Source organism: Zophobas morio, unplaced genomic scaffold (assembly GCF_036711695.1).
Source record: "Zophobas morio isolate AGI-343-1 ecotype UQ-CSIRO unplaced genomic scaffold, CSIRO_AGI_Zmor_V1 ptg000011l, whole genome shotgun sequence".
In the NCBI taxonomy this organism is placed as follows: domain Eukaryota; kingdom Metazoa; phylum Arthropoda; class Insecta; order Coleoptera; family Tenebrionidae; genus Zophobas; species Zophobas morio.
Window position 1 is genome coordinate 13,012,672 of NW_026972116.1, and position 26,002 is coordinate 13,038,673.

Genomic DNA, 26,002 nt, shown 5'->3' on the forward strand with positions numbered 1-26,002 from the left:
ATTTTATATCATTCTAGATTCTAGAAATGAAAAACAACCTGTTTTTATTGTTTATTCTACATTTTGTTAATTATCACAGAAAGATCAACTTTCAAAGTAACGGAACTTTTTTTAATTCATAAAGCAATGAATACCTATTTGAATGGGTTGATAAGAAACGTAATGTAATTTTCGCCAATTTTGTGGGCTCAAAGCGGTGCGTCATCCGCACATACGTCAACAAACGTGCATGTTTTAACCAATTCCCAGTAGCGCAGTCATCAAAGTCATAAAATATCGTAGAGACAAACAAGGTGAATGAATATATCTGGCAAATTTCGTACGGCAATTTTTGTGGTTTTTTTTTTTGTAACTGTAAAATGAGGTAAAAAAATACAAATATAGCTGCACAGAAAACAATAAAAATCTCTAGATCATTTTTTTCCTACAAAACAAGTACGATTTTTCCTAAAAACTGAAGCTGTTCCTCATTTTTTTGTTTTTCAGAAGAAAGTAGACTGATTTGTGCTTTCATCATCCCACAAAAATGTTAATTAAACCTTTTTTTCTAAATACTCTGTGAAATTTTTTTTTAACAATATTTGTTAGCTTGAGACTTTTGCACAATGTTTCCAAACACTAGGAATCGATTCATCTTATCGATTATTTCCGAAATAGCATGTCCTTCTATTTAATATCACTTAGTAAATCAAAAACAGCGACAGTGGTGTTATTAAATAAATACCAGTATTTTGTATATTATATAAGTAGGTAAAGTTAATTCAGTTTGGCATAGAATATAAAACACAGATACAAAATTTTGAAATATAATTAATAGTTTACAGGATTACAGGATTCAAGATGCGATTTCTTTAGAACGAGGCGGCAATACAATAGCTATTTATGCCGTTAATGCGTAAAATAATACTTTAAAGTTTAGAGTACGAAGAAATTGTATTGAAGAGGCTCTAACCGATTTTAAAAGCTTTCAAAGGCACAAACAACATTGCGCCAACGAGTTACACAAAACTTTTGTACAACTCCATCGAACAATATAAAATAATGACAATTCTCCTTTTTTACATCTTTTCTCATGAAACGCCGCTTTTTGTTTTTGAAATAAGGCACTTCGGAACAAATTGTCTCAATTTCCGTTTCTTGGGTTGAAACAAAAGACGTGAAAATATTTTCTTTCAAAACATGTTGCAATATCAAAAAACTGTTATTAGAAAAAGTTGTTTTCTAACAAGCAAATATTGACCTACAAAACTTTTTTAACATTTGTGTAAAATAACTATTTATGCAGTAATAAGAAGCAAAAGTGACATATTTGATCACGTCGAGTGATAAAAACACTTTTTCCTCGCTTTGCATACAACATTTTTTTCTAATTCAGTGCGAACTTTTAAAAGTGAAACTTTCATTAATTCTTATTCCTGTCAAACAAATTTTTGATTTAATTCTTAACAATAATAACGTTCGTGCCCGCCGGAAAAGTCAAAATTGCATGAACAAAAATAATTCATAATTTGAAATCAATATTTAAACGTTGCGATCAGCCATGGGAATAAAGTAAAATATTGACATAGGTAAATTCACACGTTTGATTGCTTTTCAAAGATTTCATGAATTTCACAATCTGTGAGGGCATGTTGAAGGAATTAACTTGGTTGTAATTGTAAAAAAATAGACACACAACGACCGAAACTGTCGAAATACAGTCGTTTCTTTTTGGGCTGTAGGAATAGATAGTATACCTGTGGGTAACACACTGCGTGCTCCACAAAGAATTGCAAAATTTCTTGGTTTAGAAAATTCTGAACAATATACAGGCCACAGTTTCCGAAGCTCGTCCGCATCGTTGCTGGCAGACGCTGGTCCAGATTTATGAACATTGAAGAGGCACGGTGGATGGAAATCCAGTACCGTCGCTGAAAGTTGAGGAGTCGATAGAAAATAAAAGCGAAATATCTATAAAACTCTTGAGACAGAACTTTAACAAATATTAATGTAGAAATGTCGACATCTAATGATCAAAAGAGCAACATTTCAATGCGGAAATGGCATTTGAAACATTGATATTTTGCAACTAAATTAGGTAGATAAAGATTTTTTTCTAATACCGTTTCATAATATTGACTCTACGATTGTCACTTTCAGCGTTCACTGTTCACTGCAAAAAAGTAACATTTATAACGTGACTATGACTAGTTTTTACTCTTAATTTAATCGTCGAATTAACGTACAAATGTATTTATTATCAATGTTTATAACACAGTTATTTAAATGAAACACAGTAACCCCCTTTCCCGTTGCCAAAGCAGATACGTTTAATTCATCTTTCACTTGAATAGTGGAAGATATGCATATCATGGAAAACAGTAGGTGTACTGTTGTGACTTTACTTTATCTTACAGTCCAGGTGTTCTGTCTGTAATATCTGCATTTCATGTGATTTTAATTTTTTCGGAAAGTATTGATTTTCAGATAAAAATTTTCTTGCCTAAAATCATTTTGGCAACTTTCCTCTTGTTACCTATCGATGAGTCGACGTAGTCTCTTGCTACACTTGCAGATTTCCATCTCCCGTGCCGCTTGAGAATGCACATGTCAGCGCCAGATTCAGCCAACACTGTGTTTGCGAAAACAATGACCGGTGTATTGATCGGATTCTTTAGGTTGCAATTTTTTGGGCACTGCCAATGGTGTTGATACCCACACGTTGACTTGTACATTTGGTACCGACTTTGTGACGACAATATTAATTTTAGTGAAAGCTCCGAAATTGAAAGTGGATAAGTCTTCAAAAAACAAAACTGTAGTGTTGCATTTTCGACTTTTTGTCCAGGCAACTCACTTTTCCATTTTAACAATGCAATTAAATCTGAAAATTTGCTTATATGTATTTATATTTTTATTTAAATAAATTGCAGCTGCGAATTTTGAGTGTGAAGGATTAAAAAAATTGGATTTTTCGAAAAAATAAGTCAGCATTGTCTTCCCCGGTATATTTGGCTCCTTAATTTATAAATATACCCTCCTCTGTGGCACCCTCAATATCTAGTGTAACGCCAATACTATCTTCGTAGTACTCATGATGATATCAACTGCTCATTAATAATTGTACAAAAGGATGGCAAATTTCTTAAAAATGACGCTTTTGAACAATTTTGATTGTCATAATAAAACGGAATAGGTAGCGAAATTGTGTTTTTCGCACACGACGTCACGTCTAGTGCGAAAAAACTCTCATTTAACTACTTAATACATAAATTGCTATTACACTTCGTATCTGTTATTATTTTCCCACTGTATCTCCATTTTTTTACTTGAAACAGAAAAATCATCTTTCAAAGTAATAGAAATATGACCTTTTTTTAGTTTTGCAATACACCAATAAATATTTAATAGGTAGCTTGATAAGACGCGTAATATAATTTTCGTCAATTTTGTGGGCTCAAAGCCGTGCGTCATCCGTACGTAGGTCAACAAACATGCACATCTTAACCAATTCCCAGTAGCGGAGAGTCAAATAAGGTGAATATATTTAGCAATTTCCTTAAGAAGTTCTTGTATTTTTTTGGAATAACGAAAAAATGGCACCCCTAAAAGATAAATATGTAGTAAAAATTGCTGTATACAGGTCAATACAAATGTCTATATAGGGTATTTTTTCCTAAAAACAGAATATCGTTTCTCATTTTTAGTTTTTTGTATATAAAAAAATAGACTGATTTCAGATAAAAGTGGAGCCTCAACGGCGGCTTTGAAATTAAAAAAAAATGTGCTGCTCTTTACAACTATGTTAATAGCTTTTAGCAATCGATACGCTAGTCAATTCCAATCATTCAACTGTATAATTAGTCACATAATTACAGTGAATTAAGTAAACAAGGCGGAAAAATAATTAGCAAATTCCAGAGTCACCCTTGACACCAGAATCATTTAATGGATCTTCGAAATATTTTTATTGATGGTATATCTTTAGTTAAGTCAGTCGTATATTTGCAAAACAGTGTTCTTCATACAATAAAAACATTACCACAACAATTAAGGTGCGCTAACGCAATCCGACGCAAACCGAAATAATAAAAGCCATTATTTATAACACCCGCATTGTTATCTTCTGGTGTGAAAGCGAAGCAGCGCTAATTACCAAACGCAAACAAATATTAGCGCTTATCAGAAATAAAAATATCCTAGTGGTCTTATTTGTAACGGTCTAATTGGCGATAAGCCCCCCACAAGCTGAACTCACCCTTTTGACTTGGAAGTTGTCTGGACGCAGAGTTTCCTGGATCTCCTGGTCGGGCTTGGCCTGCTGCGCCACGGAGGTGCGGAAGTTGTCCAAAACGCCTTTGAACGTGAACTTTTTCATGACGTCTCGTCGATCCGGGTCCTTGTCCCGTCTCATGGCACCATAATACGTTGTTACTCTCGTCGAAGGGTGTCCTGGTGTGGTGGTCTCGCGCGGTCTGCAGGCGGATCACACCATTCTGCAGCAAAAGTATCGACTGCCAGAAGACGGGTCTTGCACGAACCGCTCCGCGAGGTACGGACCTTTGGCAATGCGCCTTGTGCCTGGAACTCCAGCAGGACGAGCGTCCGCGCGGCCCCACGTTACCCTGCACTCGCCGTTCTCACCGATGCACGGGATTCCTGCAAAAAGTCAATATCTGGATGGCGGAGCTTCGTCCACACGACGCTAATTCTGCGCCATAAGGACACCCACAACGCGCAATTGCGATTTCACTCTGGACACGGCGGAACACCCAACAAAGACACGCCGCTGCCGAGCACCAGCTTGACGGTTTCGACGTTTCGACAACTATTAAAAAACCCGCAGCACTTGACAGATCAATATGACAGAAAAAAATACCACATGTTGCGTTGCGCACAAGCTACGACCTACGTGCGAGAGGTACGTGGAGCGACCGCGCGATGCGGAAAGAGATGCACGCTATTGGGCACGTGGCGCCTCCCACCACCGGAGAGGAGGTTGTCGTGGAACAGCTGATTGGCATGAGTGTGGTCATGACGTATCTAATCTGACTAGTTCTAACCTCTCATTTTCCGTGTTTTTCATTTATTAAGTAGTTTACAGTCATCGGCGGCCGGTCGCGAATATGTTCTTCAAGGTTTTCCTCAAGAACTGCTCTCTGATTTATTATCAACGCCAACGGGATTTGACTAAATTAAGGTAGGTCAACGCGCAACTTTTAAACACAATTAACAGGTTTCCGAAAATAAACACGCTGCTTTTACGATGGAATCATTAGGAAATGATAGCGCAATTAGTTTGTTTTATGAGTGTAGCAAATTTTGGCTCGGTGTGCGTGTGACAAATCACATCATCAAATCGTTGTTTTTTTTGTTTTGACAATGTATCCACCTGTCAAATGTGTTTGATGTTTCACTATCAAACCACTTTTTAACCGTTGAATTTTGCGAAAAATAGATACCAATACGGTCATGTTATTGATATTTCAAGTGCGTCGGGAACGCTAATAACGGCAAAATGCCACTATTGGACTCTCTTACCACGAATTACCTGCGATTAAACACGTATCACATAATTTCAGATTATTCCATTACTCTATCCACATTTTAATATTTATTATTTAAAGGAGAATAGTAATAAATTACTATTTAGCCACCGATATAGCGTCTCAAAATAGTCGCGTCTGTGTTATTTTTAGTTACGCCAATTTATTACATAAAAACTTCTTTAATTAATACGGTGGAAACAATATTACATTTTTTAACGTAATACCACATTTAAAATAGGTTTCATTTGCAAGTACAGATGTTCACTGACTTTTCCATTTGCAGTTGACAATGCATCAGTGACCGGTGTATGTCGTGTGAACACAATTCGTTAATCAATATGATACTAATGAGACGACGATCCGTAAATACGGCTGAATGCCAACGATATACAGTCAGCTCCAAACGTAAAATTAACTAAATACCGGGGCAAATTAACTTATTTATAAGTCAGGACTGGTTGACTAATCCCATTGTATAACACCACTTAGTACTTCCCAAATTTTTAAATTGGGATTGGTCTGAAATGTCTACCGACGGCACGTGCACAGTTTTTTTATGGTCATAATCTTTTTCGCAATTTTGTTACTCTGAGAAGAATTTCAGCGGAACTCTTGGACACGTTTCTAGAAAGAAAACCTCTAAAAAGAAAATTCATATGAAAAAACTGCATTAGAACGAGCGTTTTAAACAATAACTTGACGAAAAAATAAGTGTAAGTAATATTTTAATATCAGTGATAGATCGAAAACGGATTAGACAAAAAAACTTACAAAATCCGTTGAGAGTATAGTGAACCAAGACCTATAAGGTTATATGGCCATCATAAAAGTAGTTGACCGCAAATAAATACCCCCTTTGTGTGGTTCGCACTAAGCTTACCGGTTGGCAATAAATCATCTTCTAAACATTTCTTGCTCATATTTAACAGGGCCGGCTTTCAAAGCGAGTGGTTATTTCGGAACCCTCAGCGGCTGCAGGTAGTAAAGAAATAGTGGAGTGGTGGATTTTCATATTTAGTGAAAGCCGCCCCTGAACGAAACACAAGAGCCGGTCGAGCTGCAGTGGACACGTTATTTACGACCCTAAAACCTTTTCTATTGTAAACAACTTAACTTCGACACAATGGGATGATTTTATGATGGCCATATAACCTTATAACTCTTGGTTCACTATACCTTCATGTGTAAATCAAGATGTGTATAATTGGTTGCATTACATATTTATGTCACAGTATAGAGATCATTATCATCGTGATCTCTATACTATGTTTATGTAGTACTCCTTTTGTCCCAAATTAACTGCCCGATTTGGAAATAAATTTTATCCCAAAATAAGTGCCCGATTTCTAAAAAAATCGATTTTTTAATGAAAACAAATATAACATCTTATAATAAGTTTTGATATAATATTGAACTTCACAATTAACTAAAACACATAGATAGTTAAAATTTTGGATTGTATTTTCAGTTCTTTTATTATCATATTCATAAAATACATTTTCTCAGGTTTCACCATTCCGTTTTTTTTTTTAATCGTATAAATGCAACATTCACAAAAAAGACTTTTTAGAATCGTCCTCCATGGCAAATTTGAAAAGTTGTTTAAAATGGTAAATTTGTAGAGAACATGTTTTCAGTCTTTTGTTGTGAAGAGTATGTATATTAAGAAAAAACAGAAAGGCAAATCATAAGTCCCGCCCACCCGCCCTGTCTCAATTGTGATGAATTTTCTTATTCGTCGTGAGCCGAGAGGCGGAGCTTAATTGCAAAATGCTTATTTCCCTACAAGAAACTACCATGTCAAACATGTTTTTAAGTATTTTAAGTATGATGTTGTTGAAAGAAAAATATATATGTTAAGAAAAAAAAATAATCGAAAGTTATTTCGACAGAATTTCCCTCGCTCCTGAAGTACAGTGCAATAAATACTGCTTCTCTGAAAAATTATAAAATTTGATTTTGTGGAATTTTATTTTTGCGTGATAATCTCTATGGAGCTCCTCCTCTCGGCGTACGACTAATAAAAAAATCATCAGAACTAAGATAGGACGGGTGGGCGGGGCTTATATTTTACATTTTTTTTTAATGGACATAGCCATCTTTTTACAACAAGGAACTTACAACGTGGTTAAAATGGTACATTTTTCCAAGGAAATATGGATTTTGCAATTATGGGGCGGAGCCTAATTTTTGCAAAATCGATATTTCCTTTTCATTTCATTTTAAACATGTTTTAAGTTTCAAGTTGTGAAAAAAAAACTTCAACATTGATTAAATACTTCAAGAAGAAACAGGTAGATGCCCTGACGAGCTTCTTCTATTACATTAGGCTCTTTTCTTTGAATTGGGGCAACTAAACACCACGAAAGTATTTTTTTTTATTTATTAAAATCTTGCATTTTACATACACCAGATATAAACAAAATCTCTTCATCTTTAAAAATAAAGGTAATATTTAGTAAAATATAGAAATTGGAAACTTTATTTGAAGACAGAGGAAGTATAATTTATGTAATATTGTTAGTAATGGTATGCATGAATTTAAAAAAAAAACTGATTGATTTGTTTAAAAAATATATCGACAGAACACATATTTTTATTAATACGTAATATTTAAAGCTTTTATTGGAAATTGGTTTTTTAAAATATCATCATTCATTATTATGGAATTAAAAAAAAAACAAAATTTTAATAAAAAAATTAAATATTCAAAATTGTTTTCTTTCTTAAATTTTATGAAAAATAATTAAAAACACAAAAAATCGATAGTGATAACTTGGGATATTATTATTTTAAAACTAATAATGAAATCATTTCCCAAAAACAAGTGATAGTAATCTTTAAATAACTGTAAAAGACACATTTTCAAAAAATAAGAAGTGTTGCCTAAGTACTCGGTTGAAACACATTAGTCATTTTCAATTAAATTAATTTATTATGATTTTTAAACTTTTCTGTAATTCAAAGTAATGATAGTGTATTTGACGCAGATGCTGGTCATTCCTCTATATACAGTCTTACGGACAATGAGGAGAAGTTTTCATAATATTGTTCTTATACTAATGTCTTGCTTAAATTACAGTTTAAATAATATGTCAGAATGGTGCAATTATTTTCATACTAACTACAAAAAGAGACACTGTGAAAAGATTTGCTGCCATCGATATGTATACTATAATATTTTGTATGCAGATCAATTTTCAGATGCTTTTATGGTAACTTTTTTTTTTCAAAAACTTTTGTTAGTACAGTTAACGTCAGGCCATAAAGAAGAACTTTTTCGACCAATTTGAGGCCGAGGCTTACAAATCAGATGAAGCCCAAAGGGTTCTCTTTGGCCGAGATGCAGACAGAAAAATAATTGGTTATGTTAGTGGTTAGTGCTTTTTTAAAAAAACATAAAATAAGTTTTTGACATTTGAGTACAAAAAAGTCAGTCCAAGAAAATGGCAAGTCAGTCCAAAAAAGTAATTTTGTCATTTCAGTACGAAAAAGTGACACATTATGGACGTTGATTGGGAACACAAAACGACTATACCTATTTGTAATGCTCGCCTAATAAATGTGTTTTTTTTTTCTGAATTTCCTTAGAAAAATATTAAATATTAAAACTACTGGTGTATTGACTAAAAAGCTAGAATACTACGAGTATGAGTTAAAAATAAACTACACTGTTGAACTCTCATAATCTATAATACCTCGTATGACAAATAGAGTCAACATTTGAAAAGAATCTGAGTCATTCCAGCAACTTATGTAGGTGATTTTGTATAAATGCTTGTCATTCCAAATTACAACGTGTAACACCTTGTTAAATGGAATTAAAACTATTTAGTTGTCAGAGTGACGCTGCATTTGCGTTTATCAACAGGTAGTGAATGACGATGTTATTAGTGTAAAGATAAACGACAAATTAAACCAAATTTGAATTGCTGGTTATGTTTGATGATTGATTGTTTATTATTTATAAACCTCGAACACCAAATCCAACTGAAGCCAAAGGATATTTTAAAAATACCTACACTGACCAGTTTCAATATGAGATTCGCTAGAGTAGTTTTTTGCATAACTTATTTCCAAGCTCCACATAATTTAAGCGTTAAGTAGCCACTTGAAAGTGTACAATACCCTTTTCTCGTGTTCACCACTTCACCGTTGAAAATCCAAAGCACGTTAAATTCCCTCAATTTTTAATGCCACAAAAATTCGTATGTATTCCAGTATTACAAATGCATAAAAAATTTGCTTAATCGTTATTTACGTCACGAAACTGACAAAAAGCTTTCGTTACGTAGCAAATTACAAAGATCAAACGACCATTACGCAGAACATGAGTAAAAAGATACTGATTTGATTATACTTTTTTTATGAAAAAGAAAGTTAACTCTACTGTAACATTGTGACCATCGCAATTGGCGGAGGTTTAAGTATAGACAGATAAGAAGTGGCAGTTATCGGCAAGCAAAATTATAGATATTACGAATCATCATGGGCGCCCATAGAAACCATTCTCAGGGGGGGCCACCCTGAAATTTTTGTAATATACTCTATTCTTGTATATACAAATAATATAATGATACAAATCTTTACTGTTACAAATATGTATATATTTTAATCATCAACTGCATTAATCAAATCCACTCGCAAATAACCCTATAAAAACATTATTCTTATTATTAACAAAACAGTGTAAAATATTAAAATTAAAAAGTTATAAAAATATTAAATTAATCAAAAATTTTTTGATACTTGGAAAAAACTAACATGCTCTTTTAGCAAATCTTCCATAAAAATACTACTGTCAAGGTTTTTTATTTTTACAAAATCCTGCCAATTTTGGATTTCGTCTGTTAAATTGTCAGTGGAGTAAAATTCGCCCAACCCTTTAAAGCAACTTGGTTTTAAGTTATGTATATTCTTTCGATGTAAAGAAAATAATGAGTATAGTGACAGTTTTGTTTGGAAAATCGTGTTGTTAGGGAAAGAATTAAATGATCCAGGTATGGAATAAAAGTGCCTATTTTAAAATAATTTTCTATGCTATCTGTGTTGTGGTTCGTACCCCTACTGGTGAAACAGTTCTGGAGCAACCAAAATTTCCACTCGACGTCGATGGCTACTCCGAAAAACCGCCATCAGTAGTAATAAATAACACCACTCGTGCACATTGTTACGTTATTACCGCTACCATGATCAGCCTTGTCACTTATTTTATAGTTCTTATTAGCTGAAGTACCATCAGTATTTGTAATTTTTCTCTTGAAGAAATTTCGAATATCTATATTTCTCTCTTCTCTGTTTCTAAATAAAATATTAAATTTAAAATTTAAACAGACATTTAATTTAATTTAATCAAGAATACTTACTCTCGAATTTTGAAGTAAAGAAATAATAATAATTATAGCCAATAAAACGCCGGTTCAACAACTGTTCGTCTTTAAACGTCACTTCACCACATATAAAAAGTGAAAACGGAATGGATATAAGCAATAAAGTGTTTGCTCTTGTAATAACTGTAAAAAGCAAATAATGAAACAACCCATAATTCAGTACCGGTTAAAAACGATAGATTTATGATGTTTCCAGGCAAATCTGGTCCGAACAAAGGGTTTCAAAACCAGATGGTCTAAGTTTGTCACATTTCTGTGTTTGTGTGGCAATAAAACTGAAAGTGTAGGGCATCTTGTACCTACTCTTACAAATGTGCTGAAGTTTAAATTTGACAAATAAAAAGGAAATTGACGTAGAATCTCAGGGGGGGCCATGGCCCCCCCTGGCCCCCCCCTATGGGCGCCCATGCGAATCATTGATTAATAATCAGGTGTTACAAACCGGACTCACCCATTTTTGTTGTTTTCATAATGATTTGTTTGTTTAAAATCTCTACGTTAAACAACCGCAACAACATTTATGATTAAGTTTTAAAGCATATAGTTAATAACAATAATAAGCTTAAGTTTCCGCTTTAGAAACAAATATTTGTGTATTTGTTTGTGGTAAAACTAACATTCTGTCGAAAGCATTATTAAATGAGATTTTATTGATCTCAAAATTTTCTTGAGCAATATCAATCATCCACATAGTTTCTTAAATTTGAGATACAACTAATTTCAAATAAAAATTAATCGTGAAAGACATTTTTCCATTTAAAGTTCAACTAAAAATATGACCTACAGAATAAACAAAAACAAGGAAGGGCATACTTTTAAATAAAGATTTATTTGACAATATTTGCTAAGATAAACCCATTAATTTTAATATTATGTAATAAATATAAATTTCAAGATAATGTTAAAAAAATCGGGATGACGGGGATTAAACCCGAACGTCTCACATTCAAAACGGAGCGCCTTCTCGCTATCTCATATGTCCTGTTATAGTACGCCAAAACTAAAGTGGCCAAGGCGACTTTTAAAGGGGCAATAACATTAGAATAAAAATATCAGCATCTATTAAATTATAGGAGTATTTGTTACCCGAGCTTTTAGACCAGTGAAAAACGGTCCGGTCTTTTCTACCTTACCCTTCTGTCAATGTCACTTGTCCCATCTTTAATTTGGTCCTATATTGAAACGTTTATTTCTAAATTCAGGGATCATAAATGTTGCTTAAGAGAAATTGATATTTTTATTGTAACTCTGTTTCCGCTTTAAGAGTCAGTTTGACCATTTCAGTATCTATCTTTTTTTTTTAGTATCTACTATACACCAGTGGCGGCTCGTCAGATGAGGCAAGTGAGGCGGCGCTTCACAGCATATATCTTAAGAACGGATTGACTTAATTTATAATTAAAAAAGAGTTTTCAATGCATTTTTAGTTACAAAAATATGTTGAAATGGAAAATCTGTACATGATTTTTTATTTTTTACGTTTCCTGCTGACATTTTCCGTTGAATACCGTACGATTTATGCCCCTAGTTCTTTAACTGAAGCGGCCAGAACGTCGGTTCACTTGAGCCAGCGAAGCCCAATCACAGACAAGGATTTCCAGGGCTCAGCTCCTATACTCCTATACATGCGTTCGCTCGGAACTGAGGCGATATCTTCGGTGCTTCTCGGCCAATTTCGGCGTACTCATTAAACCATTTTTCCATTTATTTTACAGAAAGGTAGGGTTGCGGGGTGCGTGGGTAATTAGCATGAACGTGAATAAAAACCCACGTGTTGGTGTTTTGTGTTATTGTCTCTTTCATAGGTACAGGTGAGTGAAAAATAAATCCCGAGTACGATATCGTCATGTTGCTTCTTGAAACGCCGTTTGCACGGCGAACCGAGCTAGAACGTCGACAAATTTTGCTAAATATCGAGCAGTCAAAACCGTTAATTCATTTAACTTCCATTGATAAGCGACAGAATCGTTAGTACTCCAAGACTTTTAAATCAACTTGGTACCTACGAAACATATAAATGGCTCTGCCGTAATATTTACACATCCCGGGATATAACGATTTCAAGAATTTCATCCCAAGTGCAAAGTTACATGAAAGTTCCAAAGCACACATTAAAAATTTCATTGGCTTAAAACATTTAGAAAAGAACACAACAACTATTCCCGAATCCCTCCAAGAAAGTGCTACTTTCAACAAAATTTTGACTTGTAAAAACATTGTTGATTCAATGTGTTATGGGTGTTATTATTATTATTATTATTATTAATATTTTTATTATTAGGACCTACCACTGACCCGGGAATGGCCGGTATTCAGGCAAGACTTCTATCATTACTAACTAGTAAGACCAAGTAATATTACTATTATTGTCAAACTTCTATCATCGCCTCACCACATCAGACAGTCACGAGCCGCCACTGCTATACACGGAAGCTAATGCTCTGGCATTATAATGCCGGGTGACGAGTAATGATTGAAGGGAATTATTGGGTTGGCAATTCTGAATTATTGGCAGCAATGTCAGCATGTCAGTGCGAAGCATTTCTCAATTTTTAAATGAGCACGCTTAAAAACGAATGAGAAGATGGCAGGTACTGAATTGGTGCCTTGTGGTACATATTATACAAGGTTTTGAAAAATCTGTATCTTGATTTTTAATAAATTTTAATCAATATGTTAAATGCATTAAATCAATCTTAGTGCATCAGTAAAAGTTAAAAATATTGATACATTATTCACAGGTGGAGACCATATTGCAATGTAAAATTCAAGCGATTTACTCATCAAAATTCTGTGATTCCCATCAAATTTTTGTTGGGAATCACAGAATTTTGTTCAACGTTTTACCATCTGCAGCATATCCCCCTTAAATTTCACAATAAATCAATCTAGTAGTTTCGAAGTTGTCGGTATAATAATAGCGCAACGGCAATGAATAACCGACACTTTTGCATTATACGAGCTGTGAAATATCGAGAAAACATGAAATTAGACATTCGTCACAATGAACCAAATTTCTTCCCTAGGTATGGTCGCAGGGCCGGATTTAACTATTCTAATGCCCTAAGCACCAAAGACTGGTGGTGCCCCCAACCCTCCCCAGGAATAAGGGAGTGTTTGCATAACGCCTTTATTAATTTTATTGAACAAGAATCTACCTTCATTTACAATTTATACTTGTAAATATATAGTCTAAAGTATTTATTATCTTATTAAATGATTCCAAGATTGTTGAAGTTGCACAGCATGAGTCTCCCAACGGGTGCTCGAAAGTCTCTTCAGAATGTTGTCATTTTGAATAGCAGATTTCGTAAGATTCTACCCGCCTGTCGAAGACGAAAAAAAAATTATACACTGTTTGTATAACAGAAAAAAAATTAACAGCAATTTGACATTTTTTTTAATTTGTGGCAATGTCAAAGGGTCTTTTTAAATTTATTAATAATTTACGAATTTTAATTTTATTTTAAACAAAAAATTCTTGAATCAAAAATGAAATGGCGTTTACTTTTATGAAAATTACAAGAACTGAACACTTACCTTTTCTAGATATGACTGACAACAATAACATTTACAGTACAAAGGTACTAAAATAAAAATCAAATTGTAATGCTATTGCACAAATTGCGAAGTGCCGAAAGCTACTAAATCTGCTACTGTACGATGCTGAAATATATTGTTTCTTAAATGACCTGTTTAGAAAATCTCCTATTTAAATTCTCAGAAATTTCGGAAACTACTTTATGGTCTTGCACACGGTTTGTACGGCAAACCAACCTTTGTTAGATATGGGTCCTATAAGGTTCAGTATTCCGTACTGATTTGTTCGCAAACTGGCCGCCTCTGCACATGTGATTTCCTGTGTCAGCAGCGGTGACCTACCACAAAGAATTACTCGAACAATTAAAAATTTGTCAATGAGTACTAAGATAATAATAAAATGTTGCAATTTTTAATTTTAAATATACATTTCCAAAGTTTTTAGGGCCCCTCCAGCTTTGATGCCCTAGGCCAGTGTCTACTGTGCCTTATTATAAATCCAAAGCTGTATGGTCGTGCTCTTCATAGTAAAACTTTAATTGATTTTTTGTTGAGATGACTTACTTTTGGAAGGATGTTGCTAGAATTCTAAAAAACAAATAAATTGTAACACTGATGAACTCGTTTTTACTTCCCAAGCGAATCTAAGGAAGTATTGTATTAAAACAGTTTTTTTTTTAAACACGATGAGACCTGTTATTTTTTGATTATATAAATTTTTTTAATTCTGTACCTTTTTCAGTTGTTTCATGTGACTGATGTTAGTTTTTGTTACAAGGAACAGAAATTTTGAAATTTTAGGGTATGTAGTACACAATTATCAAATAAATTTATAAGTGATAAATGTTTGTAACAGCAAAAAACACTAAAATCAAAAATCACGTTTTAAAACAGAAAAAAACGAACCATTTAATAAAAACGGTTTTTTAACATCTCACTTATAGTTTATGAATTTACCTTTATTATTTACCCTAGACTTCTAGATTTTTGCAAAAAAAAATACAAATTGTGTGATAAAATTTTGTAATAGCATAAAATGAAGGCATATTAAAGGCAGATTGCCTCAGTATGTGAACCATCGTGCTAATAACGCGATTCTATCCCCTCGTGGATTTTTTTTTCGTGCACTGTGGCTGGTATTATCTATATTTTGTAGGTACCTATCATAAAATGAATACATTTTCGAAAAATCAAATTTTTTTAGAAGAACCTGGATTTATTGAAGCTCGCTCTAAATAACCTTGGACCAATTTTTAGTATAGTAATCGACTCCATCGGACGAATGATCACTTTTATATTTTCCCAACGTTTCATGATCCGTAGAGTACGAAAAAAGTAGTCCCCCGTTTCCGTCTGGCTATCCGTCCGTCCGTCTGCTTGTTGTCTGTATAGATTTTTATTGAACACGTAATCTCTGAAACTGCTGGACCGATTGTTGTCAAATTTTGTATCCATATTAGAAATATCATGTAGATGGTTAAATGCCAACCAAAATTTTGCTAATCATCGCTACCAACAATTTGATGACGTCATTTCAAAGAATTCTATGTTTATTTGATTTAACTGTTATAGGTACAACAATATAGTCCTACAAGTGTGGTGTACGAATCCGCTTTGAGTTTTCCCTAACAGTCCAAATTTTTGCAAAAAATATAATGCACGGTATAATAACAGTTTAACACCTTCTCGGGGGCCCCAGATTTTTTTTTATGTAAAACTTCCTCGGGAACATAAAGGTTTTTTTTTTTAATGTGGAACCTCGGGGATCCCAACTGTTTTTTTTTATGTAAAACCTTCTCGGAGTCCCCGAATATCTTTTTCTAAAAATGTGAAGCCTTCTCGGAGGCCCCAAATGTTTTGTGTTTAATGTAAAACCTTCTCGGGAACATCAAAGTAATGTGAAACCTTCTCGGGGATCCCATGTTTTTTTTAAGATTGTGAAACCTTCTCGGCAGTCTCAATTGTCTTTTTTTTTTAATGTAAAACTTTCTCGAGAGCCCCAAAGTCTTTTTTTTGTGAAACTTTCTCGGGGGTCCCAACTGTCTTTTTTAAAAATGTAAAACCTTCTCGGGGGAAGCCAATGTGTTTTTTAAGAATGTGAAACCTTCTCCGGGGTCCCAACTGTCTCTTTTTAAGAATGTGTCCCTTCTCAGAGGTCTCAAATGTTTTTTTAAAAATGTTAAACCTCGAGGACCCCAAATGTTTTTTTTTTTAATGTAAAACCTTCTCGGGAACATCAAAGTCTTTTTTTATGTGAAACCTTCTCAGGAATCCCAACTGTTTTTTTTTTATGTAAAACCTTCTCGGAGACCCCGAATGTCTTTTTTAACTGTGGTTTTTTATAGAAGGTGAAACCTTTTTTTTACACTGCGACTAGTACCTCCTATATTATTTTTTCTTCAATTAAAATTCCGCAAAGTCAAATCTTATATTTTTTTAGAGATGGAGTATTTGTTGGACTGTATTTCAGAAGCAAGGGAAGTTCTGTCGAAATTACTAAAAAACCAATTTAATAGAATAACACAAAACCGAAAAAAATAACGATGGTTTGTTGCCCTCCAAACTTATTTTGACACAAATCACAAATAATAACACGGTGAAATAAATTTTATTTTTTCCAAAGTACACCAAACTCTTGCCAAAACGCATTTTTATTAGACCTCTTTGTAGTAGTTATTTATTTATTTATTTTTTTGCTTAAACGATGCACCATATGACTTGGCTCCAGTTGGTGACATCGATCTTACCACCTGATTACAGTTTTAACTGATTTCAACGAAGCTTTTAAATCCAGTTTGAAACAAAAAGATAAACTGCATTTTTGTTGTGAGCTTTTTGGAAATGTTTTGGAATTATTTTTCAATAAGGTGAGCGTAATATAAATTCGTTTGAGTAATAAATAGTCTTCTTACATATAGCAAGAGGTTATGATTTTTTAACAAAATAGAGGAATATTTTGATTGTATAAGTTTTTTTATTAACTACATATTTTTCTTTTTCACTTGTTATATATAATATACTTATATGCTATGAAATTGTATGCAATTTTGGCTTCGACCGTAATATTTAATACGTTAATAATAACATATATATAGATAACTAATTTATTCTTGTTCCAGAACTTATGGCTCGGTTTTCGTGGGGGCCTTCGCCCTATTTTCCTCCAAAAAACTCATCATCCCAACCGACGACTTCATGGCCTTACCCATTACCCCCATTCCGCAACTAGATGCCGCCCGCGACGACATGAAAACCCGCATGGAACTCATGATCCTACGAGTCCAAGCCGAAGTATGCAAAGCTCTAGAAAAAGAAGAAGACTGCAACAAATTCCAAGTTGACCGATGGTTCCGTCACGACGGTGGCGGCGGCGGGATCACCTGCGTCCTCCAAGACGGCAAAGTCTTCGAAAAAGCAGGCGTCAACATTTCCGTCATTTCTGGAAATTTATCCCGAGGCGGTGTCGCCCAGATGCGTTCTCGTGGTAAAAAGCTCAAAAATGACGAGCCGCCTTACTTCGTAGCGGGTATTAGTGCTGTTATACACCCCAGAAACCCAATGGTGCCAACTATACATTTTAACTATCGCTATTTTGAGGTGCAAGACGGGGACGACCTTGTATGGTGGTTCGGGGGCGGTACTGATCTCACGCCGTATTATTTGAGTACCGCCGACGCTATACATTTTCATGCGACGCTCAAGGAAGCCTGTGATAAGCATGACAAGTCGTTTTATCCGAAATTTAAAAAGTGGTGCGATGACTATTTTAATATTCCTCATAGAGGGGAAAGGAGGGGGATCGGAGGGATATTTTTTGACGATTTGGATCAGCCCGATCGAGAAACTTGCTTTAAATTTGCCACTGACTGCGCAGACGCGGTTATTCCTTCTTACATTCCTTTAGGTAAAAAATGTTCGATTTTATGTCTGATAATATAAATGTTGCTTTAGTTGCGAGACATAAACATGCTCCATATACTAAAAGTGAACGAGACTGGCAACTATTGAGGCGTGGACGGTACGTAGAATTCAATCTAGTCTACGACAGAGGTACGAAATTTGGTTTTAATACACCACACGCCAGACATGAGAGTATTTTGATGTCGCTGCCCTTACTTGCCGTAAGTGAAACAAAAGTTTTAGCTTTATAACGACTTTAATGAATTATTGCAGAGGTGGGAATATATGCATCAGCCTGAAAGCAAATCGCCAGAGGGAGAACTACTGGAAGTTTTAAAGAATCCCAAAAACTGGATTGAAGATTGCTCTTGTGAAGAAAGTTAATTTTTATGGTTTATTTGTTTTAAATATAAACTTATATACAGATCTATTGGTTTTTCTTCAATAACATCATCGCCAATTCCTCTGCTTCATTCACACTTAAATCTGTACTAATCTCTTTCAGTTTCTTTTTCTTCTTCTTTTTAGGGGGCAACTCTGCTTCCGTTTTTTCCTGCTTCAGCGGTCGTTTCTTGCTCCTGAAATTATTTTTTAAAATTGAGGTACAATACAAACAGTTGTAAATGAGCTGGCGCGCAGCCATAAAATACAAAGGGTAAGGTCAAACCAGTCCAAAAATGACAAACCTGAACTTTGTATCTTAGCCAATTTTTTATATGCTTTCTTTATACTTACTTCTTTTTTATTGATACTTCGTCACTAACTTGTTGCGGCTCTTCCTCGTCATTTTTTTTACCGTAAATTTTATCTGGATCTGGCAACCAGGACAAATCAGGCTCCTCTTCTGATTCAGACTCTCCAAAATCATCCTTTTCCTCTTCTTCCTTCTTCTTCTTAGCTTTCAACTTTCGCTTTTCCTCTTTATGTTTGGCTTTAACTTTGTCTTTAAACAACTGCTTATCAAACTTATCTTCTTCCCTTAACACTAATTTGGCCCTTTCAATGTCAATGCCTCCAGCATCTTCATTTTCATACTGTTGAGCCAATTCTGATCTCTTATCCTGACCAACAGCCAGTGCTTTACCCTCATCATTGAAGACAATCTTCTTATTGGATACAATTTTCTTCTTCAACAGTTTTTTAACAACTGCAGCCTTCGTTACGGCTTTTTTCTTAGTGTTCCTAGTGTTTTCTTGTAACTCAAATTCTGAAGGTAAGTCTATATCATGATCTTTCCTCTTCACTTTTAAAAGACCGTCATCACTTTCACTGTCATCTGACACATGAAATGGGGTAGACTTCTCCTCCTCGCTGACACCGCTATCACTTGAAACTTTTTCAGATTGTTCTTCAATATCATCATTAAAGTACACTTTATTATTATTTTGTATGTTTTTTCCAGTTCTCGCATTTAACCTCTGCAAAAATCGAATTCGTGGCGGTACCGCTAACCCCAAAGAGTTTGCAAATGAATCAGTATCCAGAGACTGTACATCAAACACCTTTTTATCCTTCATTAGAAACACGGATTTGGCGTAAGACACAAAAGCGCGCTGCGCTGTGTCTTTCAGTGTTGGATCTTTTGCCAAAAACGCCTCCATTTTTCGTACTGGATTGTTAAGTTTCATTGGATTGATGCTAAATTAATAGAATAAATGAATAAACACGCTTACACTAACATTACAACTTACTCTATTTTTTCTATTGGTATTTTTCTCTCTTTTAAATTTTCCAGCATTTGCCGCTCAGTTGGTAGTAGCAAAAGTAAACTTTCCCCCCCTCTGTGGTACCTTGCTGTTCTGCCAACACGATGGATGTATGTAGCGGCATCCTCTGGACAATCTGCCTGAACGACCCAATGCACTTCTGGAAAATCTAAACCACGAGCAGCTAAATCTGTTGCAAAAAGAACAGCTGAAGTTTTTTTGCAAAAATTTTCATAAATATCCATTCTTCTTAACTGGTGAAGTGTCCCATATAAAGGCATCAGACTTACACCAGGTCTTAATCTTTAACAAAAAAACATTTTTAAAAAATCTTTATTTAAGATTGATAAACACTTACTTGCAAAAAATTTCATAAATATACTTAACCTCCTTACAACTAGCAAAAAATATAATAATTTTTTGTTTCAAGTGATTTTTTATAAAACTCCAAAGAATGGAAACTTTATCTTTAAGTTCACATACTACATAGCTTTGTTGCAACCCTTTAGGTGTGCTATACTCAGAATGTTCATGTACAGATATATAACTTGGATCTTTTAAACTCAATCTTGCGAGATCTCTTACTGATTTTGTTTGTGTTGCAGAAAACAACATCGTTTGGCGCTTTGCCGGTAAATTCGCTATTATTGCATTCATTGTTTGTTCAAAACCTAAATCTAAGCACCGATCAGCTTCATCTAAGACCAGTATCTAGAAATTGTGTAGAATAAAATTATGCTTATTTGAAATGACGACACTCATACCTCCATATTTACACAATCAAACAGCGGGTTTTCATCCATGTGCTGTAATAACCGTCCTGGTGTACAAATTACAATATTACATTGATCCATTCTATTCCTCTCAAACTTTAAATCTTTCCCTCCGATGATTAAACCAGCGGAAAATTCATGATGTTCTCCAACTCTTCTCAGTTCCTCAAAAATCTGATACGCCAGTTCCCTGGTGGGTGTGATTACCAAGGCCCCAACACCATCAAAGCTTGTCCATTGCTTACAAAACAGCCTCTCTAAAATAGGTATCAGAAAGGCCAGGGTTTTACCAGACCCAGTTTGAGCTGCCCCAAGTATATCCTTTCCAGTAAGAGAGAGTTTAATGGTTTCTTTTTGAATCTCGGTTGGTTTAGTATAACCACATTCTTTTAGACCTTTTAAAGTTTTTGGGGATAAAGGTAAGTCCGCAAAGCTATTAATCGCTTCGGTATCAATCTAAAAAAATGTATATATGTACATAATTACCAACAAATAAAGAGTAAATTACGTTTTCATATTGCTGTTGCAAGTTTTCTATGAACGTTGATTCTGAAGTTGGTGGTTTCTTCTTCTTCTGAAATACTTTTACCTTGGTTTTGCCTTTTTTCTTATTTTTAATGGTGTTCTTTTCTTTATCGGACATTATTTGATAAATTTACTTGATTCACAAAAACACAACACATGCAACATATAAAAGTTAGGTTATATTCGCTTTGATAAGTGATTACGTCGACCTCTGTTGTTGACTGTTGTAACTGCAATGCAGGGATACCAATGGAAACTGCTAGAGACGAGAAAAAACGAACTTATTTTCATATTAGTTCATCCAGACGTCGCTGGAATCAAAGGCTCCTCCACCAAGATTTCGAAATTTATTAAACCATATTCTAGGGATCTAGGGAAATGTAACCACAGTTGTAACTAGAGAACGTTGGAGAAATCAGGGAAAATGTATTCTCCCTTTTTTACAAGAAACAATAAATGATATAGACATAATATATTTCTGTCCTTTATTTTTATGCAAATTTTTTGAAAGGAAATGTATTTTAAGCGTTGTCGTGATAGCAGTTCTTATCTACTATGTTTATCCATGGCCGACTAGTATAAAGATTATGGCCTGTCCAAGGGTACCATACGTGCTGCCATCTATTAATAATGCAAAAACCACAAAAGAATTATTAACACTTTTTGAAAGGCACAAAGGCATTCATACCGAAACAAACGACCATTACACGTTTTGAAGTCTCATAATGTCAAATCAAATTAAAATTTTGCTAAATTATTAAGTGTAATTATTAATAGATGGCAACACGTATGGTACCTCTTGGACAGGCCATAATCTTTATACTAGTCGGCCATGGTTTATCTAAGGTATTTTATGCTGTATCCGTCATTAGTCCCACACTAAGGATGCAAAAATTACTGATAAAATGTTACTTTATTTCACACCAGTGTTTCTAAAGTCTAAACAGATCACTATATTTGAGGATTACGATTTCACCAAATAGAAGAAATAGAAAAAACAAACAATTCTAGTTGTGTAAATTGTTTAATGAAATGTTGGTTGCCTATCTACCAAGTATAGAGCCACAGTATAGATATCAATCAGTAGAGACAGCTCGTGTCGGCGCCAAAATTTTCACTAAAAATTTGCTCTAATTCACAAATGTAAAAAAAAGAAATTATCATTTGGCATATATAATTTACCAAATAACTCGCAATTCCTCGTTTGGTAGGCTCTGAAACGTGAATATATGCTTGTGTTGTCTAAACTTTTATGTTCATTTGCATATTTTTCACACTCACTACAACTATGTACTAATAAACATTTCCGAATTAGGTAGCCATAGATATATCTAACTGCGTTTTGTTCAGCTGTGTGATCACTTTCACAATCTTTTAAGGTGGTCTTCTGCATCGTGGTGACTGATTCTTCTTCATCAAAACGACGACCTACATTTAACTTTTTAAATTTCTTCCATATCAGGCTCGCAGTTTTGATTACCTGTGTTCGTTTCATCAAAATAATCTTGTATGATTAATTTTCTAAAAGCCATTTGAAATTGATTAGATGTGGTGTTAATAGAATTTCCATTTTGTTTCCTAATCCATCCAAAACAATTTTCTAGTGCGTCTTGGCAAAGGCGTCTTGTTAATATATAGTCAAACCCATTTTACCTAACAACTTAACCCGTAAACGTAATATCATAAAAAGTAAAATTTTTATTTAAAAAAAATTATTACAAAAAAAAATGCATATTTGAGGGTCACATAAAGTGTCGGAAGTCCATAGGGATTAAGCGAAAAAGGATATTTGACAAAATGTACGGCTTGGGTCATTTTTACCCACGCGCGACTGCTTATGGGTTAAGCAACGTCTCAAAATAAAACTCAAGATTGTGTAGGTCAAAAAAAAAAAAATATATATATATATACATGTATGACGGATGATACGAAGCCCGGTATGTAATGCAGGCTCTCAGAAGCCCGGGCTTTCTACATGCAATACCGATCTATAAGTCGAATATATCGCTTTATTGTAAAATGTTTAGTGGGGGCAACTTGAGAGGGGTAGAAATTATTTACATACACCAAAAGCCTTACTTTGCTGTTTTAACGAAGCCATTGATATACAACATGAAATGCGAAGCCCGGCTGTATAAAATGCAGATATTTCACATGTGAAATGCAACCATGCTGCGTTGCCATTTTGCTATTGTTTCTCAGCCTTCTGATGAGATCATTTTAATTCTTGTGATCGAAGTGCACGTACGAGGTGCTAGCATGGACCACTTTAAGTTTTTGGTTAGTTTGGCTACTCAAAACGAAATTGGTAAGTATCTTGCAATATTTAAGTAGTTGGGATAATAAAAGCAATCTGCATCACATGTTAATGTGTTTTTTTGAGAGAAAATAAAAAATTTAAATTTTTTAGAAAAAAAATCAAAATTATGAAACAACATTTTGCAATTTAATTTGGAATCTGCAAAACCGAATGTTTTGAAATCTTGCAGATGTATTAAAGTTATGATAAGCATGGTAAATTTTTTATCAAAATCTATTTGGTCATCCCCCTAAAAAATTGCTGACGTCACCCCAAAATTTAGCTGAATAAGTCCTATCTAAAATGTATAAAATATGATGAGTCTGTACATGTGATGTACTATTCCATTAATACTTTTTAAATTTCCATATACGGGATGTTTCAAAAAATTTAATGACACTGAGTCAATTTATTTTATTGATTAATTCAGGGACTGCAAAACCAAATGCTTTGAAATCTTGCAGACATTTTGAAGTTATTGTAAGCATAGTAAATTGTTAATCCAAGTATATCTATTTGTTCTCCCCAAAAAAATTCTACCTAAAATGTGCGAAATATGATGAGTTTTTACTTGTGATAGTATTACCCTACACCAGTCCAAGTTTATACATACACGTGTCCTTGTAAAAATGTTGATGACGTCATCACAAAATTGTGTAAAACGACTCGAAAATGCTCTATCGGAACAACTTTCGACCAATTTTTTAAACTTATGCTTAAAAAAGTTACTCTAAATACAATTTTTTAACAGGTTACCCCAAGATATTTTTCAAACTGCAAAGGTGGCCAAAGTATTAATGTTGTTAGAAAAAGGCAGAGGAAGACAATTTATAGGAAAAAGCCTCGATGAAATAAAAATAGACAAGGATATGTATTTAAATTCTGATGACGAAGACTCTTTTCGTAATACAGCTAGTTTTGAAAATGTTGAAAGTGAAGAAATTTCACAGTTTGGGCCGGAAAATGCAGAATGCACGGAGAGCACTTCTCAACTTAATGCTGAACCAGGTCCTTCAAGCATGGAAGCTGCAGTTAAAAAAGGTGCCTAATTGTTCAGTTAAGATCCATAATAAGTTGTTACGGAGTATTAATTTTAGGAGGGAAGAAAATAAAACCATGTGGCCGCGTTCGTTGGACAGAAACTGAAAAGACAATTGTTATAAAAAAAACATCAGCATGCTTAGCTAGCAGTTCATCACATTCATATTTTTTTGGTGTGATTTTCTTTTGAATATGCAGTTTGAAGTAATCCGTATATTAAACAAGGATTGGGTGCGCATTAAAACTTTTGTGTACAATGTGTTTAGACAAAAAGTTCTTTAATAAAACCTATTTTCATGATTTTTGTTTCTAATTTGATTTTTGCAACGGGTCAGCGGCTTTAAAATGCTTTAATGCCGCTCATGACTGGAGTTAAAATAAAAAACTGGCAAATTATAATTATTATTTATTGAAATGTAAATTGAAAGTACAGTTACTAATATTTGCATTTTGAAAATTACAAGCACTAGAAAAAGCCGAGTCCTATACATCATCAGCTATACTTATAGTCAAACAGTATTGACACAATTCATTGAAAATCCCTGGGAAGGTTCCTCGGAAGGTTTTTATAGCAGACGTACTTGCAATGCTCTTTGTTGATCAAATTTTAGTTGCTATTTCTTTCTTGTTGGCTAAAGAGTCTTCAATATAGCCGTCAGCTACACTGCTGGGCTTCCAACCTCCATGTCTTTTTAAGCATGTAAGATTGGCTCCACTATCCACAAGCAGTGTAGCTGAAGTGCGCCGAAGACAGTGTCCTGTGTACTCTGTAATGCGGTAATCTCAGATAAGATGCAGCATTCTTGGGTACTATGAATACCCATTACAGCACGATGACATTTTCCTTTGCAATATTTTAAGAAAAAACGTCGTTCCGGAATATTTTCTAGTCTCAGCGAAACATATTTTCTACAGATGCTTGTGTAAGGTTCTCCAATTACTGTAAACGATCGTTTCTTATGCGTTTTTGAATCAGGAATGTTGATCAAAAGCAGAGATCCTAGATCCTGGACATCGCTGGTTCCCATTTTTATCATTTCATCATAACGGCAACCAGCCGCTTTTCCAATCATCAAAATTACCTAAACATGAATATTATCTAGTTTACTTATATCGAAATTTCGAAATACTGAAAACTAAACTTTATTGCCAAATATTCGTCATCCGAAGCCTCATTCAAGAACTTTTCAAATTGGTGAACACCTTCGACTTTTTCGGAACATAGCCTTCACTCTGTTTTTTCAGGTACGCACGCAGTTTTAAGTAGGTACTTGCTGATGTATACTCCTTCTTTAATGTT

At 34.2% G+C, this 26,002-nt stretch overlaps 4 protein-coding genes and 1 long non-coding RNA gene across 7 annotated transcripts in view; 2 read left to right on the plus strand and 3 right to left on the minus strand.

Moving 5' to 3' along the window:
- Window positions 1-4,869, minus strand: part of LOC135126960 (syntaxin-binding protein 5) — a 220,811-nt gene extending 215,942 nt beyond the window's left edge. The window contains exon 1 of one of the 3 annotated variants that reach the window (XM_064053219.1): window positions 4,238-4,869. In XM_064053219.1, the coding sequence (XP_063909289.1) occupies window positions 4,238-4,393 (156 nt within the window). In that variant the 5' untranslated portion in view covers window positions 4,394-4,869. The remainder of the gene's footprint in view (window positions 1-4,237) is intronic. The other 2 variants (XM_064053220.1, XM_064053221.1) reach the window with 2 other exon arrangements.
- A 124-nt stretch (window positions 4,870-4,993) lies between these two features.
- Window positions 4,994-18,784, plus strand: LOC135126965 (oxygen-dependent coproporphyrinogen-III oxidase-like). Its single transcript, XM_064053227.1, has 4 exons — window positions 4,994-5,179; window positions 17,578-18,362; window positions 18,410-18,579; window positions 18,632-18,784. Exons 1-4 carry the CDS (start codon window positions 5,106-5,108, stop codon window positions 18,740-18,742), a joined length of 1,140 nt encoding a protein of 379 aa, XP_063909297.1. The 5' UTR covers window positions 4,994-5,105; the 3' UTR covers window positions 18,743-18,784.
- On the minus strand, window positions 18,714-21,586 carry LOC135126962 (probable ATP-dependent RNA helicase DDX10). Its single transcript, XM_064053222.1, has 6 exons — window positions 21,346-21,586; window positions 20,829-21,293; window positions 20,423-20,775; window positions 20,050-20,367; window positions 19,094-19,996; window positions 18,714-18,936 (listed from the first exon to the last, which is right to left on the minus strand). The coding sequence occupies exons 1-6, from the start codon at window positions 21,478-21,480 to the stop codon at window positions 18,786-18,788; spliced, it is 2,325 nt and encodes a 774-aa protein (XP_063909292.1). The 5' UTR covers window positions 21,481-21,586; the 3' UTR covers window positions 18,714-18,785.
- A 1,708-nt stretch (window positions 21,587-23,294) lies between these two features.
- Window positions 23,295-25,002, plus strand: LOC135126504 (uncharacterized). The gene is made up of 3 exons (XR_010280052.1): window positions 23,295-23,670; window positions 24,413-24,702; window positions 24,759-25,002. It is a non-coding gene; the product is annotated as an uncharacterized LOC135126504 (long non-coding RNA).
- A 300-nt stretch (window positions 25,003-25,302) lies between these two features.
- On the minus strand, window positions 25,303-25,730 carry LOC135127337 (uncharacterized). The gene is made up of 2 exons (XM_064053780.1): window positions 25,571-25,730; window positions 25,303-25,469 (listed from the first exon to the last, which is right to left on the minus strand). Exons 1-2 carry the CDS (start codon window positions 25,728-25,730, stop codon window positions 25,303-25,305), a joined length of 327 nt encoding a protein of 108 aa, XP_063909850.1.
- Between the last annotated feature and the right edge of the window lie 272 nt (window positions 25,731-26,002).

What these genes read in the sequence shown, in the direction of transcription:
- LOC135127337 (XM_064053780.1), bottom strand. Translation starts at nt 25,730, where the DNA reads ATGGGAACCAGCGATGTCCAGGATCTAGGATCTCTGCTTTTGATCAAC. An exon ending in AGAAAATATTCCGGAACGAC is followed by an intron (nt 25,470 to 25,570) that starts GTTTTTTCTTAA and finishes ACCGCATTACAG; the next exon opens with AGTACACAGGACACTGTCTT.
- LOC135126962 (XM_064053222.1), bottom strand. Translation starts at nt 21,480, where the DNA reads ATGTCCGATAAAGAAAAGAACACCATTAAAAATAAGAAAAAAGGCAAA. An exon ending in ATTTATGAAATTTTTTGCAA is followed by an intron (nt 20,368 to 20,422) that starts GTAAGTGTTTAT and finishes TTTTTGTTAAAG; the next exon opens with ATTAAGACCTGGTGTAAGTC. An exon ending in GAAGTATCAATAAAAAAGAA is followed by an intron (nt 18,937 to 19,093) that starts GTAAGTATAAAG and finishes AAATAATTTCAG; the next exon opens with GAGCAAGAAACGACCGCTGA.
- LOC135126965 (XM_064053227.1), top strand. Translation starts at nt 5,106, where the DNA reads ATGTTCTTCAAGGTTTTCCTCAAGAACTGCTCTCTGATTTATTATCAA. An exon ending in CGGGATTTGACTAAATTAAG is followed by an intron (nt 5,180 to 17,577) that starts GTAGGTCAACGC and finishes TTCTTGTTCCAG; the next exon opens with AACTTATGGCTCGGTTTTCG. An exon ending in TGTCGCTGCCCTTACTTGCC is followed by an intron (nt 18,580 to 18,631) that starts GTAAGTGAAACA and finishes GAATTATTGCAG; the next exon opens with AGGTGGGAATATATGCATCA.